The 16,522-nt window shown below is 39.4% G+C and overlaps 1 protein-coding gene across 8 annotated transcripts in view; it reads left to right on the top strand.

The window, feature by feature from the left end:
- RAB28 (RAB28, member RAS oncogene family) overlaps window positions 1–16,522 on the top strand; it is a 96,758-nt gene that overhangs the window by 70,026 nt on the left and 10,210 nt on the right. For 2 of the 8 annotated variants that reach the window (XM_006931212.5, XM_045056580.1), the window contains exons 5-6: window positions 245–348; window positions 4,734–4,811. In XM_006931212.5, the coding sequence (XP_006931274.1) occupies window positions 245–348; window positions 4,734–4,811 (182 nt within the window). Of the gene's footprint in view, window positions 1–244; window positions 349–4,733; window positions 4,812–13,393; window positions 13,489–14,960; window positions 15,938–16,522 lie in introns of those variants that run through there. The other 6 variants (XM_006931211.4, XM_003985517.5, XR_006597223.1 and 3 more) reach the window with 6 other exon arrangements.

Raw genomic sequence — 16,522 nt, forward strand, 5'->3', positions numbered from 1 at the left:
ATTGTGCAATGTTCATGGAGTCATTCTCAAATAACTCTATATGAGGGAGGTCTATTTGTTATTCTCCGTTTTTAGATTTATAGACTCAAGCATAAAGAGGTTAAAGAAATTGCTCAAGGTTACACAGATAGTGTCTAAGCTGGGATATAATATTGGAAAGTAAGTCACAGTTAAACTTGTTAACAATGTATTGATTGACTCTGATACTGAGTTTTGTTCTGTTTGTTTTTGTTCACTTTTCTAGTTGATTTGGAGCATATGCGAACAGTAAAACCTGATAAACATTTACGGTTTTGCCAGGAAAATGGTTTTAGTAGCCACTTTGTCTCAGCAAAGACAGGAGACTCTGTAAGTAAAATAATGAATACTGCATATTATAAGTGATCTTTTGTTTATTACTAATATTCATAGGAAGTATACTTCCCAGACATAACTTTTGGAACAAATTGATTCCTGTTGAAGATATAAAATAGATATAATGTTTAATTGGTCTGTATTACATTTGCAATTCATTTAACGTAATTTTATGGATATGTTAGGGAATTTAAAAATATGAGAGTTAAAAAGAACATAAGAAAAGAAAAAGAACGTATAAATCATACATTATCTCAGCATCCAGAGGTGACCACTCACAACCTCATATGATTCCTTATAGTTTTCTTTTTCTGATGCGCACAAATACTCAACATTACTGCTGTTGCTGCTAGCGAATTGAACTCACTGGATGCTTGCTTCGTGACCGCACTGTGGTTCTCTCATTCTCTCGCTATCTCTGTGCTAAGGATGAGTCCTGGAGAGATGATGTAATGGGGTCCAGGGTGCACAGCTAATGAGTGGTGGGGATAGGATTTGTAAACCCAAGCGGTGACACTCCAGCGTTTTGAACTGCACTAAATGTTTATTTAAAAAATTAAGATCATAATGTAGAAATAATTTTGCGTTTTACTTTTATTTAAAAATTTATATGCCGAAAGTTTTGCCATGTCACTTAATATTACTAAATAGATTTAATAATCCATACTACCACCAACATTTGTATGAGTGCCATATCATGGCACTATTTTTTAGCATTCAGGATTTATGTATTTACTTTTAAATCTTTGTCAATTTGGTAGGCAAAAAAAAAAAAGTATTTTCCTATTTTAATTTCTTTGATTTATCAAGGTTAAACTTTTAAAGATTTCATTATGTATTTATTTTCTGATTATTATCAGAACCCTTTTCCCCAAGATAATGCAAACATCAGCACATACCCACACATGCCACTTAAAAATATACAAAAATCAGTACTCCTTGGTAAGTCTATCTATGGGCTGGGCTTCTACTCTCATTTATCTTCCTTGGAGTCTTTTGTCATTTTAGAATTATTTTAACTTCCAGTATTTTAGTTTGTGTTTAACCACTCAGTACTTTTTGTGTACTTATGTTGAGCCACCACTAAAAATCCTCATTATTTTCTTTTTCAATGCAACTTTGAAGTCATTTGTTCTTATGGAATCACTTTGACACTTGTAGTCCTCTCCATCTAGAGGTTATTCCCCTCGTCGCTTGAGGAGTTGCACTCCTAATTTACTGTACTTTTCTCTAATACTACCTTGGTCATAATCCTCGGTGATTTCATGTTCTTTGTCCTCCACTCCACCTCAGCCACTGGCTCCCATGCTCTGTCATTACAAATCACTGCAGCTCTTTTGTTATCTCTGTCTCAGTGTCAGACGTCCTAATCACTGACCACCCTCCCATCTTTCCAGCTCATACCCCTGACTGCCCTAATCCAGTCAATCTGCAGTCTGGGCAGGACCTATAGACCCTGATCTGAACATATTTTTAATGTTCCTCACCTCCTGTCATGTTCTCATTTTCCTCTTTTCCTAACTTAAATCTCAGGTGCAATCAAAATTATGTCGTGCACATGCCCTTAATTCCATTTCCCCACTTTGAGAGTATCAGACTCACTTGGCTAAGTCTTCACTCTGGTTTAAAGCAAGCCCCCACTGTTTTGTGGCCGTACCCAAGTATTTGAACAGAGGCATGCTAGCTGTTTCACTCAAAATTCATACTCATCAACCTGAGGTAGGCCCTTAATGCTGCCCAGTAATTATGCCACGTGTCCCTAGGCCATGTCTCTGCTGCTCACCTAGGATGAGCTGTTGACTGTTTTTATCACTTCTCTTCTCTCCTCAGATCTTCAGCATTTCCTCCTCCATTCTCTCTGCTGATGGCCTTTTTTCCTAGTTTATAAGGAATTTGAAGCCAACAGAAGACAGCTGCATACTCTTGCCACAGTTACCCCTACTTGCCATGTTTGCTGCCTCTGTTCCCATATTTCCTGTCTTCTCTACGATTACTGTGGGAGACCTTCTGTGCTCCCAGGCTCAGTGTGTGTTAGTCCCATTTCTCCTTGCCTAGTGAAGAACATTGCTCAGCAGTTCTCTCTTCTTCCTACATCATTGCTTGTTTTCTGTCTATTGGATTATTCTATCTGCATATCAAATATTATGACTTCTCTTATCTTAAAGACAAGGAACTGTGGAGCCCACATCCTTCTCGAGCTCTAGCTTTCTTTCTTTCCCCTGGTTTCAGTGGGATGTTTTGAAAGAGTAGCTCCCAGTTCTCTCTTTGCAGTTTCTCTTGAACAGTTGCGGTTGGACTTTTGCCCCCAGTATTTGATGCACACTACTGTTATTAAAGTCACCAGTGACCTCCTTTTTGCTTAATGCGGTGATCAGTTCTTAGTCCTCATCTTACTGGACTTAGTTGTGGCATGTAAAATAGCTGATCACTCTCTCTTCTTTGAAATACTTTCCTCATTACCTTCCAGGATACTGCCCCTCCTGGTTCTCCTCTTCCCTTGCTAGCTACTCTCTTTCATTTCATTTTGCTGATTCCTTTTCTCTCCAACTTCTGAATATTGGAGTGCCCTAGGGCTCAGTCCTTGGGTATCATTTTCTAAACTTACTTCCTTGGTCATCTCATTTAGGCTCAGGGCTTTGACCAGACCTCTTCCCTAAACTCAAGACTCATATATCCAATTGTCTGCTCAGCACCTCCACTTAGATGTCTAATAAGCAGCCCTAACTTAATTCAGGTTCAGAACTGAACTCTTGATAGTCCCTCCTAAAATCCCTCATTGTCTTCCCCAGTTCAATAAACGGCAGATCTTCTACTGTTGCCAAGGCCGAGAAAATTTTAGAATCAGTCTCAACTCCTGTCTTTCTTTTGCATCCCACGCCCCACATCTGTCCTTTGCCAAGTCCTGTTGGCTCTACTTTCGTGATATGTGCAGGATTTGGTAACTATTTTTTACCCTCTCCTTGCTGCCACTTCGTTTCAAGCTGCCATCATCTCTTACATCAGTGTCCTTGCTGGCTTCTCTTTTTGTACCCTTGATCTTCTACAGTGAGAATACTCAATACAACCATCAGATTGACTGCATTAAAATAGAAGTCACATCAGGCCATCTTCCCATGGCTTCCATTTAACTCAGAGTAAAAGCCAAAGTCCTCCATAGCCTGCCAGATCTTGTGATTTGTATTGCCTTCATCTCTTTGCTCATTTTCTTCCACAAACCCTCTCTTTGTCTCCATTCCAACACACCAGCTTCCTTGTTTTCCTTGACTGTTGACCATCAGACTATAATGCATAATGCTTTTTAGGATGTAAACAACATATGCCTGTTGGGTATATGTATATCTTTTTTTTATTAGAAATCAAAATTAAATTTGTTGCAATAAATATTCAGTAAGCAATCATGAGATAAGTAGGAGTAAGAATATGATAAGACACTTATGAAGCAAGACAAGTTATACATCATAGTCAGTGTGCGATTGGAGCCCTAGGAATCATAGTGGGCCCATTATAAGTCACATATGTATGAAAGGCTATTTATAGAAAAGTACTGTTGATTTCTGTTTAGTGATAACAGTTTACTGTTCTTTTACTCTGCACTGATAAAATACAGTGGACATCACTAAGTTGTTTTGCTCAAGATATACGGAGGATTTATTGAAATCCATGAGAGCCACAAAGATTATTAAAGGGTTGGAAAGTAAGACCTTTTGAGATAGGCTAAACCTAGACCAAAAATGGATACAGAATTGGCAGTGAAAAACCTGGGTACTGAAGTATAGGCTAATTTATTTTCATCTTCTCCAGGACTTCTAGGAGTTTGTTATACTAGTAGTTTTTGTTTGTTTTGTTTTTAATGTGGTATCTATAATTAATTGTTTCATGTTAAAATCTTAAAAATTAAAATTTTTAGGGATAAATGTCTTTATGTTTAAAATCTTTTTTTTTTTAACGTTTATTTATTTTTGAGACAGAGAGAGACAGAGCATGAATGGGGGAGGGTCAGAGAGAGAGGAAAACACAGAATCTGAAACAGGCTCCAGGCTCTGAGTCATTAGCACAGAGCCCGACACGGGGCTTGAACTCACGAACCGCGAGATCATGACCTGAGCTGAAGTCGGACGCTTAACTGACTGAGCCACCCAGGCGCCACTTTATGTTTAGATCAATTTAGTGAATTGTATGATTTTCAAATTATGATTCAATATTAAAAAAAAATATTACTCTTAAAATGTTAGTGTATTTGACAAAGCTATTTTTGGAATAACCTGGTACATCATATTTTTGCAATTCTTGCTGTTTATCATTTTTTAGAAAATTCAATTTATTTGAAGGAACTTAAGCATGCCTGTTTTAAATCATTTAAACCTATTTTTGTTATGTAGGTCTTCCTGTGTTTTCAGAAAGTTGCTGCTGAAATCCTTGGAATCAAGTTAAACAAAGCAGAAATAGAACAGTCACAGGTGATTATATTTGAACTTTATATTTTTAAAAAACAATTTATTTCCTAAAAGGCATTAATTTTCATCACTGACTCCCTTCACAATTATGCATTCTATGTACATATCCCTAACAGCCTTAGGAATAAATTGTGTGTGTGAATCAGTGTTTATTGTGGAAGGTGGAAGATGTGAATAATTTTGCCAAATTATGATGCCCTTCAAACTCCATTTTGTCCTAAAGTTGAGATTATTATAATACAAATTTCATCAGTGATTAAATAATGGGTTAAGATGTTGATCATATTGTTTTATACTTCCTTATTTAAGTTCTTCCAGGATTACTGCACTATAATATTTTTTGTGTTTCATATAAAATGCCAGAGATTTATCAAAGTTCAGTCTCAGCATTTACTCCATGTTTGCTTTGGTAAAACATTATGTTTTCTTTATGTCTCTATTCTCCGTTCTTCTCTAAAACATCCCCCCCCGTAAAGATATTAATTCTTGATGTTATTTTATCATTAATTTAATACACAGTTTAATGATGGTATTAATTATTGAGAATTTCTGAATTCTTTCACTATTTCTAGAAATTCTTAGACTAAGAAACAAATGCGAATACCAACAATCAAGCATTTAAAATACCACCATAATATTATGCATTCACATGTTTGATAGAATGAAAAATCAGAGAAAGAGCCTATCGTATAACGTTAAGCTTTTGGTTTGCTGAGAAGGCAACAAATAAATTACATTTTTCCTCAATCCCCTCTGCTCTGTCCCCAACCCATACAGCTAAAAGGGTATAATTGTCCTTTTCCCTTTTTATATTTTTCTTTAATTCTTTCAGTGTTCTGTTTCTTATTTTTATGGTCACTCTGTGTGTGTGCGCGCGCGCGTGTGTGTGTGTGTGTGTGTGTGTGTGTGTGTTTTAAAACAGCAAATATCAATTGAAAATTGTCACGCTGATGTGGCTGTTTCTAGGATTTGATTATAATATTGAAACTGTGGAAATCTTTTATTTTTTAGCTTTCAAGACTTATTATGGTAAGGCACAGTGTTAAGATATTTTATGCCATGTAAATTGCTCTCAGACATATAAAAATAGCTACAGTTGACTCTTGAACAACACGGGAGCTAGGGGCACTGACATCACCCTCTGTAGAGTCGAAAATCCGTGTGTAACTTTTGGTGTTCCCAAAACTTAACTACCAATAGCCTAGTGTCGATTGGAAGCCTTACTGATAACATAACCAGTTGATTTTCGTATGTTATATGTATTATATACTATATTCTTTGATAAAGTAAGCTAGAGAAAAGAAAGTGTTTTTTAAGAAAATCATAAGAGGAAATACATTTATATTACTGTATTTATAAAAAAAAAAAATCCGGTATAAGTGGACTGGTGCATTTCAAACCCAAGGTCAACTGTGCTTGGCTTTGGCCCAGGAGGATGGCTACAAGAAAGAGCAATGACCATGACTTGCTTGATTGAACAGAACTTGGCAGACTCCAGAGCTTGAATGATTTCCTCTCCTTTTTAGCTCCTTTTTTTTTGTTCTGTTTTTTAAGTTTATTTATTTATTTTGAGAGAGAGAGCACACAAGCGAACACATGCGCATACATGCACAAGTGGGGGAGGGGCAGAGAGGGAGGGAGGGAGAGAATCCCAAACAGATTCTGCCCTGTCAGCGAGGAGCCTGACGTAGGGCTTGATCTCACGGACCATAAGATTGTAACCTGAGCCGAGATCAAGAGTCAGATGCTTTACTGACCACCCAGGTGCCCCTAGCTTCTCTTTCTAAATGATGTTTGTCTCTGGTTAATTAGAGAGTCCATGAGTGATTATCATATTGATCATATAGATGTGGTATAGTGGTGGGTCTAAAGAAGATTTAAAGGAATTTAGTTTCTGCCTTAAGTGAAGAAAATTATGATCATGTACTAGGCATTGTGTTACCTCATTCAACCATCTTCTTAACTCTGTGGGGCAGGCAGTGTTTCATCATTTTATGGGCAGGGTATGGAAACTGTTGAGATTGAGTAACTTGATTTCACTGACCTATGATTAGGCAGTGGTGGAGGCAGGATTTGAACTCAGGGTCATTTGAGAATGACGCTGCTCTATTGGAAGATTTGCTGGGCAGGTTGAAGTAGGAGGAAGAAAATGACGGAAAGAAGCTCGTATGGACAAGCTGAAAAGCTCAAGTTATATTTTAGAAGCAGAAGGGCAGTTTGGTTAAAATAAATGACCATTGCATTGTAGAGTGAAAGGGATTTGAAAAACAATTATGGAGATTTATGAATGCCAAGTGGATACATTTTATGTAACATGTAGATAGTAGGAAATCATTTTTTAAAGCTGGGAAATAAAATGAAAGCAGTTTTTAGGTAGGAGTAATCGAATGGCTGTGTGCACACACGTGTGTGTGAGTGTGCGTGTGTGTGAGAGTGTGTGTGGTTGGTAGGGAAAGAGATTGAAGCAAGGAGACTATACTGCCTTCATGTGATAAGGACCAGACTCAGAGAGGAAGGGAAATAATGGATGTAAGAGAGCAGAATCAACAGGGCTTGTGGATCGACTGGATGAAAGAGACAAGTCCAAGATTGCTTTGCAATTTCCCTCCTAAGGGGATGGACAAAGGAGAGCCCTGGTGACTGGTGGGCCCTCCCTAGAGTGGAAGGTGTGCTGATACATCGCAGGCAGCCACTCCGGGAGAAAGTTCTCTGTACTGCCTCATCTTCACAACAGTGGTCAGTTTCAAGAAAAACTCCAGAGAGGTGGACTAACTTGGGATACTTTTGACGGCAAAATTTTAGGGAGGCTTTAAGGTTCTTAGCTCCCTCTCAGTCACCAGAGCCAGATAGCTACTATTTTGACATTAGAGATGGATTTAACATCTAGGCATATTTTTTAAAAAAAAATTTAATGTTTATTTATTTTTGAGAGAGAGAGAGAGAGAGCGAGAGAGAGAGAGCCCACCCAAGTTGGGGAGGGGCAGAGAGAGAGGGAGACTCAAAATCCGAAGCAGGCTCTAGGCTCCGAGCTGCCAGCACAGAGCCTGACGTGGGGCTCGAACCCACGAACCGTGAGATCATGACCTGATCTGAAGTTGGATGCTTAACTGACTGAGCCACCCAGGCACCCCCTTTTTTTAAAAAAAAAATTTATTGTTTATTTTTGAGAGAGAGCACAAGTGGAGGAGGGGCAGAGACAGAGGGGGACACAGAATCTGAAGCAATCTAGGCATATTTTAACTGCGGAGGTATCCAGATGTGTAAATTACATGGCTCTCTATACTTCCTGTACACCTTGTAAACCTTGTTTGTTTAGTGCACCCTGTCATCTTGTTTATTATGTGACGACATTTAATTCAATCTTCAGTTTGTTGGTGGCGTTTACTTTGAATTCATTTCTTTGAGAAGGAATTCAAGTTACTAGAGCCCTCCTTTGTTGTGTTTGTCAGAATCCTTTGTGTAGGGAAGCCTCATTTTTCTTTCCTGAACCTGACGAATTTGGTGTCTTTGCCAATTAAATTACTGATTGCACAATGAATGTTTCTCAGTGGAAACATTTTTGAAAGTTTATTTTTTAAAAAGAGATTTCTAAGAACCTTACTTGCAAGCCAGCCAGCTGTGGTGAGCCCAGAGTTCTTTCTTTCTTTTTTTTTTTTAATTGAAATTTATTTGGTATATAACATTGGATAAACTTAAGGTGTATGACACATTAATTTGATACATTTACATATTGTAATATGGTTGCAGTTGTAGTGATAATTAGCACCTCTGTCACATTACATCATTATCCTTTCTTTTTAGTAGTTGGAATAATTAAGTTCTAGTGTCTTAACAAGTCTCATGATTATAATACAATACTGTTGTCTATCCTCAAGGTACTGTGCGTTTCATCTCTAGAGTCTATTTACTACTTGTTGAAAGTTTGTACCCTTAAACGACATCTCTTTGGTCCTCCCCATCTCCTATCCCCTGGCAACTGCCATTTTATTCTCTGTTTTCACATGTTTGACTTTTTAAAATTTCACACATAAGTGATACCACACAGTGCTCGTCTGGCTGACATCTCTCATTTAGCCTAATGAGTTCAAAAGGATATCCATGTTGTTGCAAATGACAGAATGTCTTCCTTTTTCGTGGCTTAATAACACTCCATTATATATATTTTCACTACATTTTTTTTTATCCATTCATCTATTGATGGACACTTGGGTTGTTTGAGTATCTTGGGCTATTGTAAATAATGTTGCAGTGAACATGGGGATGCGTATACCTTTTCAAATTAGTGTTTTTCTTTGGCTAAATACCCCGAAGTGGGATTACTAACTCATATATATGGTGGTTCTGTTTTTAATTTTGGGGGGAACTGCCATACTGTCTTTCATAGTGGCTGTACCAATGTACGTTCCCACCAATAGTGCAGAAGGGTTCCTACTTCTCCACATCCTCACCAACATTTATCTCTTTCTTCTTGATGATGGCCATTCTAAGTGGTGAGTGAGAGAGAGAAGGAGAGAGAGAGAGAGAGAGAGAGAGAGAGAGGTGGGGCATGGAGGCAAGGCAGGGTGGGAGAGCCCACGCACACTTGTTTTCTGTGTTTTTTATGCCATTTGAAGGATACCTGGGGGAATTTAGTATAACATTTGATAGTGTTTTGTATTATTTTATGGAGAAGGAGCTGGATGGTAGACTCACCAGACCCATGGGAATTGATACTTTAGTAATTGAGTTTGTGAGATAGGTATTTATAATCAGATTAGAGTCTTAGTTCCATTCAGTGATTATGTAAAGAGATTCTGCTATTTTAGTTCTAACCTGCATTGTTCCTCTCAGGAAGTTCTAGAAAACAAGTTACCAGCACGTTTTGCAAGCTTTGCAAGGAAGGGAAAGGGGAAAAGGGAGGAAAGAAAGGGCACACAGTTCATTAATACAGCAGACACTGTTTGATGGCCTCCTTCATGCCAGGGACCACAGCAGCGTCTGGGGATACAGAGAGAAATGCATTAAAGTCCTTGTCCTCAAGGAGCTCCCAGAATCAGCGGGGACAGACAGCTATTTAGATACTTAATGTGCACTCTGGATGCCTTTTCCACAATCCCTGATTTAAGCAATAGCTGCATTTGTATCCTTTATCTGTTCTCCACCCTGCCCCACCCCTCCCCTCAACTCTTCTCCTGTAGCATCCTATAAAAGTTAGGACTAGTTGTTAACAGATGTCCTCATTTCCCATGTTGCTTAAGTTTTTGGTTTGTTTGTTTACAAAGTAGTCAGACCTTTAGGGGAAAGAACGAATTTCCAATTGCTGTTCTCTAAAACGTACAGCATTTAGCTTTTCAGTAATCCATCAGATCATCTAAGAAGAAAACACATTGTCCTGTGTCTTCCTTCTTTCAGTCTGAATTGCAAGGAGGCCTTGCCATATATACTTGGTGTTAAGAGTTCTTAATACATTTTTAAGCCTTGACATTTTTCACTTGCCAGTTAATAAACTGTTGTATTTCTGTTTGGTTCGAACTTGGTAAGCATTAGTTTCTTTAAAACAAAAATTTCTCTCATGTCTGAGATACTAAACTTGCTAAAAACATATGTATTCCTTATGCCCCCTCTGAGTATTTTCATACTATATATGAACTTACCTAGTATAGGACCTGGTATGTGGTAGGCATGCTCAAGACTTAACTAAAGTCAGCACATGACTGTACGACTCAAGCACTGTTTGACCCCTGGTCCCAGGGTCCCTCTCTTCAGCTGTATCTGAAAACTGATCTTCCTTAAGGAGCCATGAGGAACATAGATTCTTCTTAACCTACACGTTAATCTTTATAAATTTTTTCAACCTGTTCACAAAAACTGCACTGGGATTCTTTTCTTACCCTGAACATCCTTGTCTTCCTTGTGAAACGTATTTACTCACTTTGTACATACTACTCTAATTCTCGGATACTGAACATTGCTTCATGGATCTCCATATCATATCCCATGTTTTTCGTTCTCTCCTCACCTTTTAAAGTTACTTTTCTCGTATGGTGTCCAGATCTAAAGGTGGGACTTTAGAGACCATGTATATAAACCTCGTGTTTTATAGACCAGGAAGTTGTGAGCACCAAAGCGGTAAAGTAACTTTCACCCAACGTAATGAAAGCTACTGGCAGCATCTGATGGCACATTGTATGGAAGAAAAAGAAAAGTAGTTTCCTTTAAATTCCTACGGTGTGCAAAGTACTGTGCTTTAAAAAAAATGCAATATCCATGCTTTAAATGGTACTCTACAATTTTGTTCCACTTTGAGTGTTTATCCATCATGATATTCTTTAATATTTTATGTACCTGTGTTCCATGCTAGACTCTTAGGCATCTCAAAACCAGAGATTATATATTATTTATCTGAATGTCTTCGATATCTAGAATAGTGATTGGCTTTGAATGAGTGATAGTGACAGGTGTTTTAGCCTTCAGGGTATGTTTACTCCACATCCTGAACATGACAGACTACGAGTTTTACCATAGTAAATGTGTTGCTGCTGTCTGGATTAGGACACAATTACAGAATTGGCCAAATTTATCTTTAGTGTCTTCCCACGAGTCTATCTACTCCTTACACCGTATGGCCCCAGCTCCTGGGTTGCTTTCTTGCTTGCCCTCTACATAGCTACAAGTTCGTTTTCAGTATCCACTCATAAATACTCTTCGACAAATAAGGGTTAAGCTGGTGTTCTTTCCCCTTAGGGCCACTTCTTTATTTTGACTCCATTGATTAATAGCAGAGAATAATAGCAGAGTGTACTTTGTGGCTCCACAAGTAGAAGTTGATGTTTTGTAGGTAACATTTTCTCTGAAAACATCACTGAGTGGCTTGTAAACAAGCTGACTACTATGAAATCACCTACCATGAAGTTTACTGCATGGAAGCTATGTTTTTCTCCTCATAGAAAGCAAAGTTTTGAATCTGCAGAGCCTCGGTCTAACTTCCAGTTCAGAAACTTCGTATAAAGCTTTATGTCGGACAGCCAATGCCTCCGAGAAAGATACTGCCTTGTTAGTTCTCCGTTAATTTGATGAAAATTAATGGTGAAAATCCAATTCATTTATGTTAGTCAATACTTCAACCAAAATGTTTTGACCACAGGTCAGTAACCTGGTTGTGTTTATAGGATAGGTTTTAAACAACATTGCGGAGGATTAATGAGTTGCTTACTGATTATGAAAATCCCTTTTCTTTATTGTAACCCATAGTTTGGCCTGAAACGGTTAGGTTTGAGGAGGTCAGATAATGGTGTTCAACGTTAATACCTCATGTGGCAGTTGGTAATGCTTCTGTTGATAGCATCAGGCCAAATGCCTAGTAAATCACGAGTCTTGTCCAGAAGTTAATGCTGCTTGCTAGAGAACTGGAGCGGAGCCCATCCAAGGCTAATATACCAGAGCGCCCTCTTTGTTTGCTTTCAGTTGTTTGTCCACAGTCTCTAGAAATGTCGTCACAAACAGCTGCCCAGATTAATGTGCTTTTCAATATGTGTTAAGAAATACTATTATGAAGAGAGTTCTTCTGAAATCAGGTATTTGAAATCATAAAACAAGAGAGGATAATTTCAAGTCTACCACACTCGAGGGGATGTTTATCACACCTGCTTGTGATACGTTCTCTTCTTATCTTCAGGGTCATAGCGATCCAAACCGAGCAAACTAGTTGTGCTTTTTCATTCAACCAAACACTTAGATATTTGAAACAACAGCTCTTGGGCTTAAATATTGTATGTCAGGAGTTTTTTTTTTTTTTTTTAAATGATAGAAAAGTATGCTTTGCAGCTTGTTTACTTCTATATGGAATTTGGAAGCGTGAAGGTAAGGGTTGTGTGGGATGAGGGAATGAGCCTCAAAATTAAATCTTTGACAAGGAATAGACATTATTAAATGTAAAGATCGTGACCCATGGCTTCCTCGGATTTATGCATCCTCTCCCCACCTTCAGAGAAAATTAATTACTCCTTCCCCTGTGTTCCCACAGCGTAGTATAAGTCCACTAGTAGAGCACTTATCTTGTATGGCAATTAGCTGTGTACGTGTTTCTCTGCCCATTAAGTCCAGAGCTCCTTGTGAACAGAGCCTGTGAACTCCCCCACGCATTCCCAGTACAGGATGACTGGCACAAAGAGGGGTCTTCAGTAATGTCGAAGGAGATGGAATTAAGTACTTTCACTGTGCTTAAGCATAGAAAAGCCCTGAAATTCCTTGTTGTCCTCTGAAATTCTGGGCACTACGTATGTTATGTGTAACTGTGACACCAAAAATAGAACTCACAGCCCGTCTGGGAGGGTCAGTAGCCATGTCTATTTCAATAACTAAATAGAGTTGCAAAGAATTACGTTTCCTGGGTCTTTGTTCATTTTCTTTCCTTTTATATGCATATATTCTGCTGTTTCTTTTGTGACGTGTTGAAAGTTATGTGTGTATTTCTTTTTCTTCTTTGATGCCCCCTTCTATTATCGTCATTGAACATACTTTCCATTTTTTTCTTTCTTTCTTTCTTTCTTTCTTTCTTTTTGTTTTTCTTTCTTCCTCATCTTGTTTGTATCGTACGGAATTGGCAGCATATTGTCAGGGCAGAAATAGTGAAGTACCCGGAAGAAGATAATCAACGTACCAACTCTGCTCAGAGTAGAATCTGTTCAGTACAGTAGTGCAGGTATTAATGGGCAAATGATTGCAACTTGGGGGAGGAGGGCGGGAGAACTAGTGGTTGCTATCTTGTTCTTTATTCTGAAGTTCAAATGATTATTGCACATTATTGGGAATTAATATTGTGTGAGTCCTGTTTTAGAACTTTGGAAAATTGATTCTTTGCCAGGAGACCGACAAATTAAACAAGGAATTGGAACAAATTAAAATAACATTTCGGTTACTTTCAAACATATTTGTCTTTATAGTTGTGTTTATTGCATGTGCAGTGAAGTGGAGAATTGAGACAGTTATTTCATTATTCACTCCTTCCCATTTTTCCTGAAGTAGCGTGGTAATCAAAAGAGTATTTTTAAAATTTGCCTTGAATTACCTTTCTTTGTCTGCTCGTGTGTGCAGACTTAGTAATAGAGTTGAGAACAGTAAAGGAGCTGTTTTAATTTAAATTATTACTTAGGGCATAATTGCTAAATTCATCATTGAAGATATTCCTTGAAGTGTGGGTTAGAGGGATGGAAAGAAGAGTTAAAAGTGTCTTTTGGTTGAAATTATTTTAAAAACACGAATCTGAGGTAATCTTCTAAATTTTTCTTTCTGTATTTTGTTAGAAACATTATTCATAACCCAATAGTGAGCTCTTTGGAAGTAAGTTAGGGATTTGGGAGGAAAGTTTTAAAAATTGGGCTGCTCAAAACATTTCTCCTTTATATGTGACTCCTATTTAACATTTACACATTTTCTTACTAACTCACAAATTGCTGCAAACATTCTAAAAAAGTTAACGGCTGGAAATAATGGTCTATTTAAATATTAATAAATAATGACTTTTTTACTTCGAAATTATGAGGTCTTACCTATGAATTAAAATATGCTGAATGATTAATTTTAATTCTTTTGCCTTAAATTATAAGGCATGTTGATTTGTCAATTTTTTATTAGACTTTTGGTGACCTCAAGTTAGCGTCATGAAACCGGGGAAGACTCGGCAAGGGAATTAATATTCCATCCTTTTTTTAATTTAAAAAAAAAAATTTTTTTTTTCAACGTTTATTTATTTTTGGGACAGAGAGAGAGCATGAACGGGGGAGGGGCAGAGAGAGAGGGAGACACAGAATCGGAAACAGGCTCCAGGCTCTGAGCCATCAGCCCAGAGCCCGACGCGGGGCTCGACCTCACGGACCGCGAGATCGTGACCTGGCTGAAGTCGGACGCTTAACCGACTGCGCCACCCAGGCGCCCCTAATATTCCATCCTTAAAAAACAAAAAACAAAAAACAAAAACCCACGTCCCTCTCTCCCCACCGTCTGAGCTCTACATGAGTTTGTTCTCTGATTGATTCTTCTAATATCCGCTCCGGCTTCATTTATGATGTCTGTCATCAGGAGTTCACCAGAGTTCAGAAAATAAAAATATACTTTAAGGAGCTCTTTCTAAATGGTCTGATGTCCTGATAATGACTCTGTTTTCTTTTATGACAGAGAGTGGTGAAGGCAGATATTGTAAACTACAACCAGGAGCCCATGTCAAGAACTGTTAACCCTCCTAGGAGCTCTATGTGTGCAGTTCAGTGAGCACAGCTTGCTTTTGTCCCCGTAGTCCTGGCTGCCCCTCGCCTCTGTGTGGGCCCGGCGCCTCTGGAAGCTTGTGTTCTCCGTGGCCATCTCTGTTGTTCAGTTAACGCTTTCCTCTCAGCTCCCCCAGTCAGCCGCAGGCCGCTCCCTGGCCCGGACGGAATTCCACTTCTGGACGGCACACTTGGAATCCGAAACGGCCCTTCTCTGGACTTAGACGGCTTCACTGGAGAAGAATAACGTCGGTCCTCTTTACGTTCTCCCTTCTCTCTCACCTGATGTAAACTTTTTTAGACAAATCTGAAAACTCCACGAGTCTTGGTCAGCAGCCAGGATTTGGCCACGGCACGGTTTCATTCTCTTCTCTGAACTCCTACCTGGCAAAGTACGCGTCAGACTGCAAACATTTAAACAAGTAACGTATTTTATCTACAGATACTTCAGAAGGCATTCTTTTGCTATCTCTTGTGAGTGAAAATATCTAAAGTTGTATCCACCTGAAAATGCTTGAAATAAAGCTCTAATAGATCTATTTTTTTTCATTTTTTAAAAAAAGGCCTAAATGGTTTCTATAGTAGCTATAGTTCACAGAGTAGTGAGTATTTGATATTGTATTTTTATTACTGTATCATGCTCATGCTATATTGTGCACTACTCAGGTTAGATGGCTTTGTGAATTTGGAGAACTGTCCAGCTGGTGCTGCACACGGATGTGGTCCAGCGACCGTGCAAGAGCCCTCCCAGGACGTGTCACGACTGCTGTTGGATCATTGTGGGTCGGACTGTCCCTGATGTTCAGACGTTCTGCAAATAAACTCATTCCAGTTACTTTTCGTGGGGGTGTTTTCCTTCTGCCGTTTGCCTTGTAGTGACAGTAAACGATGTGTTCGGGTACTGGATGAGCGATCACGTCGCGTTTCCTAAGCGTCCGGTCACTTCGAATCGTTAGGTTGTTCCGTTGGATGGATTCGGGTCCAGACCCTGCAGCCTGGCAACGTCAGGGGCTCCACCCTCCACCCGCCTGCCTTTCCTCCCGCCGCCGGCCCGTGCCCTGCCCGCCTCCGCGCAGGCTGAGCTCGGGCTCGCTCCTGTGTGCTGCTGGAGGCCCTGCCCTCCCGTCTTGAGGTCCAGGTCCCTCTGCCTGGCCTCCCTCCCGCTCCAGATGTCTGCCTCCTGCCAGCCGGCCTCAGGCACTGTGAGGGCCTGGCTCTGTCTCTCTCAGGCCCGGTTGTGTGGTGTTTTTCGTACTGAGGCACGCTGTCTGGCGTGGTGCGTGCTTTGTATCCGCCACCCGGAGACAGGCACGCATGCCCCCCCGCCACGAAGCTGGCCCTCGTCTGCACGGCCCACATTCCGCGTGAGCGCCTCTTGGATGGCCGTTCCCCCTTCCCACCTTGAATCACAGTCACTTGCATCCTTGTGTTTTATTGCTTACGAAGCCATGAGCCTGTGGAAGGACAGTCCAGGTC

Source organism: Felis catus, chromosome B1 (genome assembly GCF_018350175.1).
Source record: "Felis catus isolate Fca126 chromosome B1, F.catus_Fca126_mat1.0, whole genome shotgun sequence".
NCBI lineage: Eukaryota > Metazoa > Chordata > Mammalia > Carnivora > Felidae > Felis > Felis catus.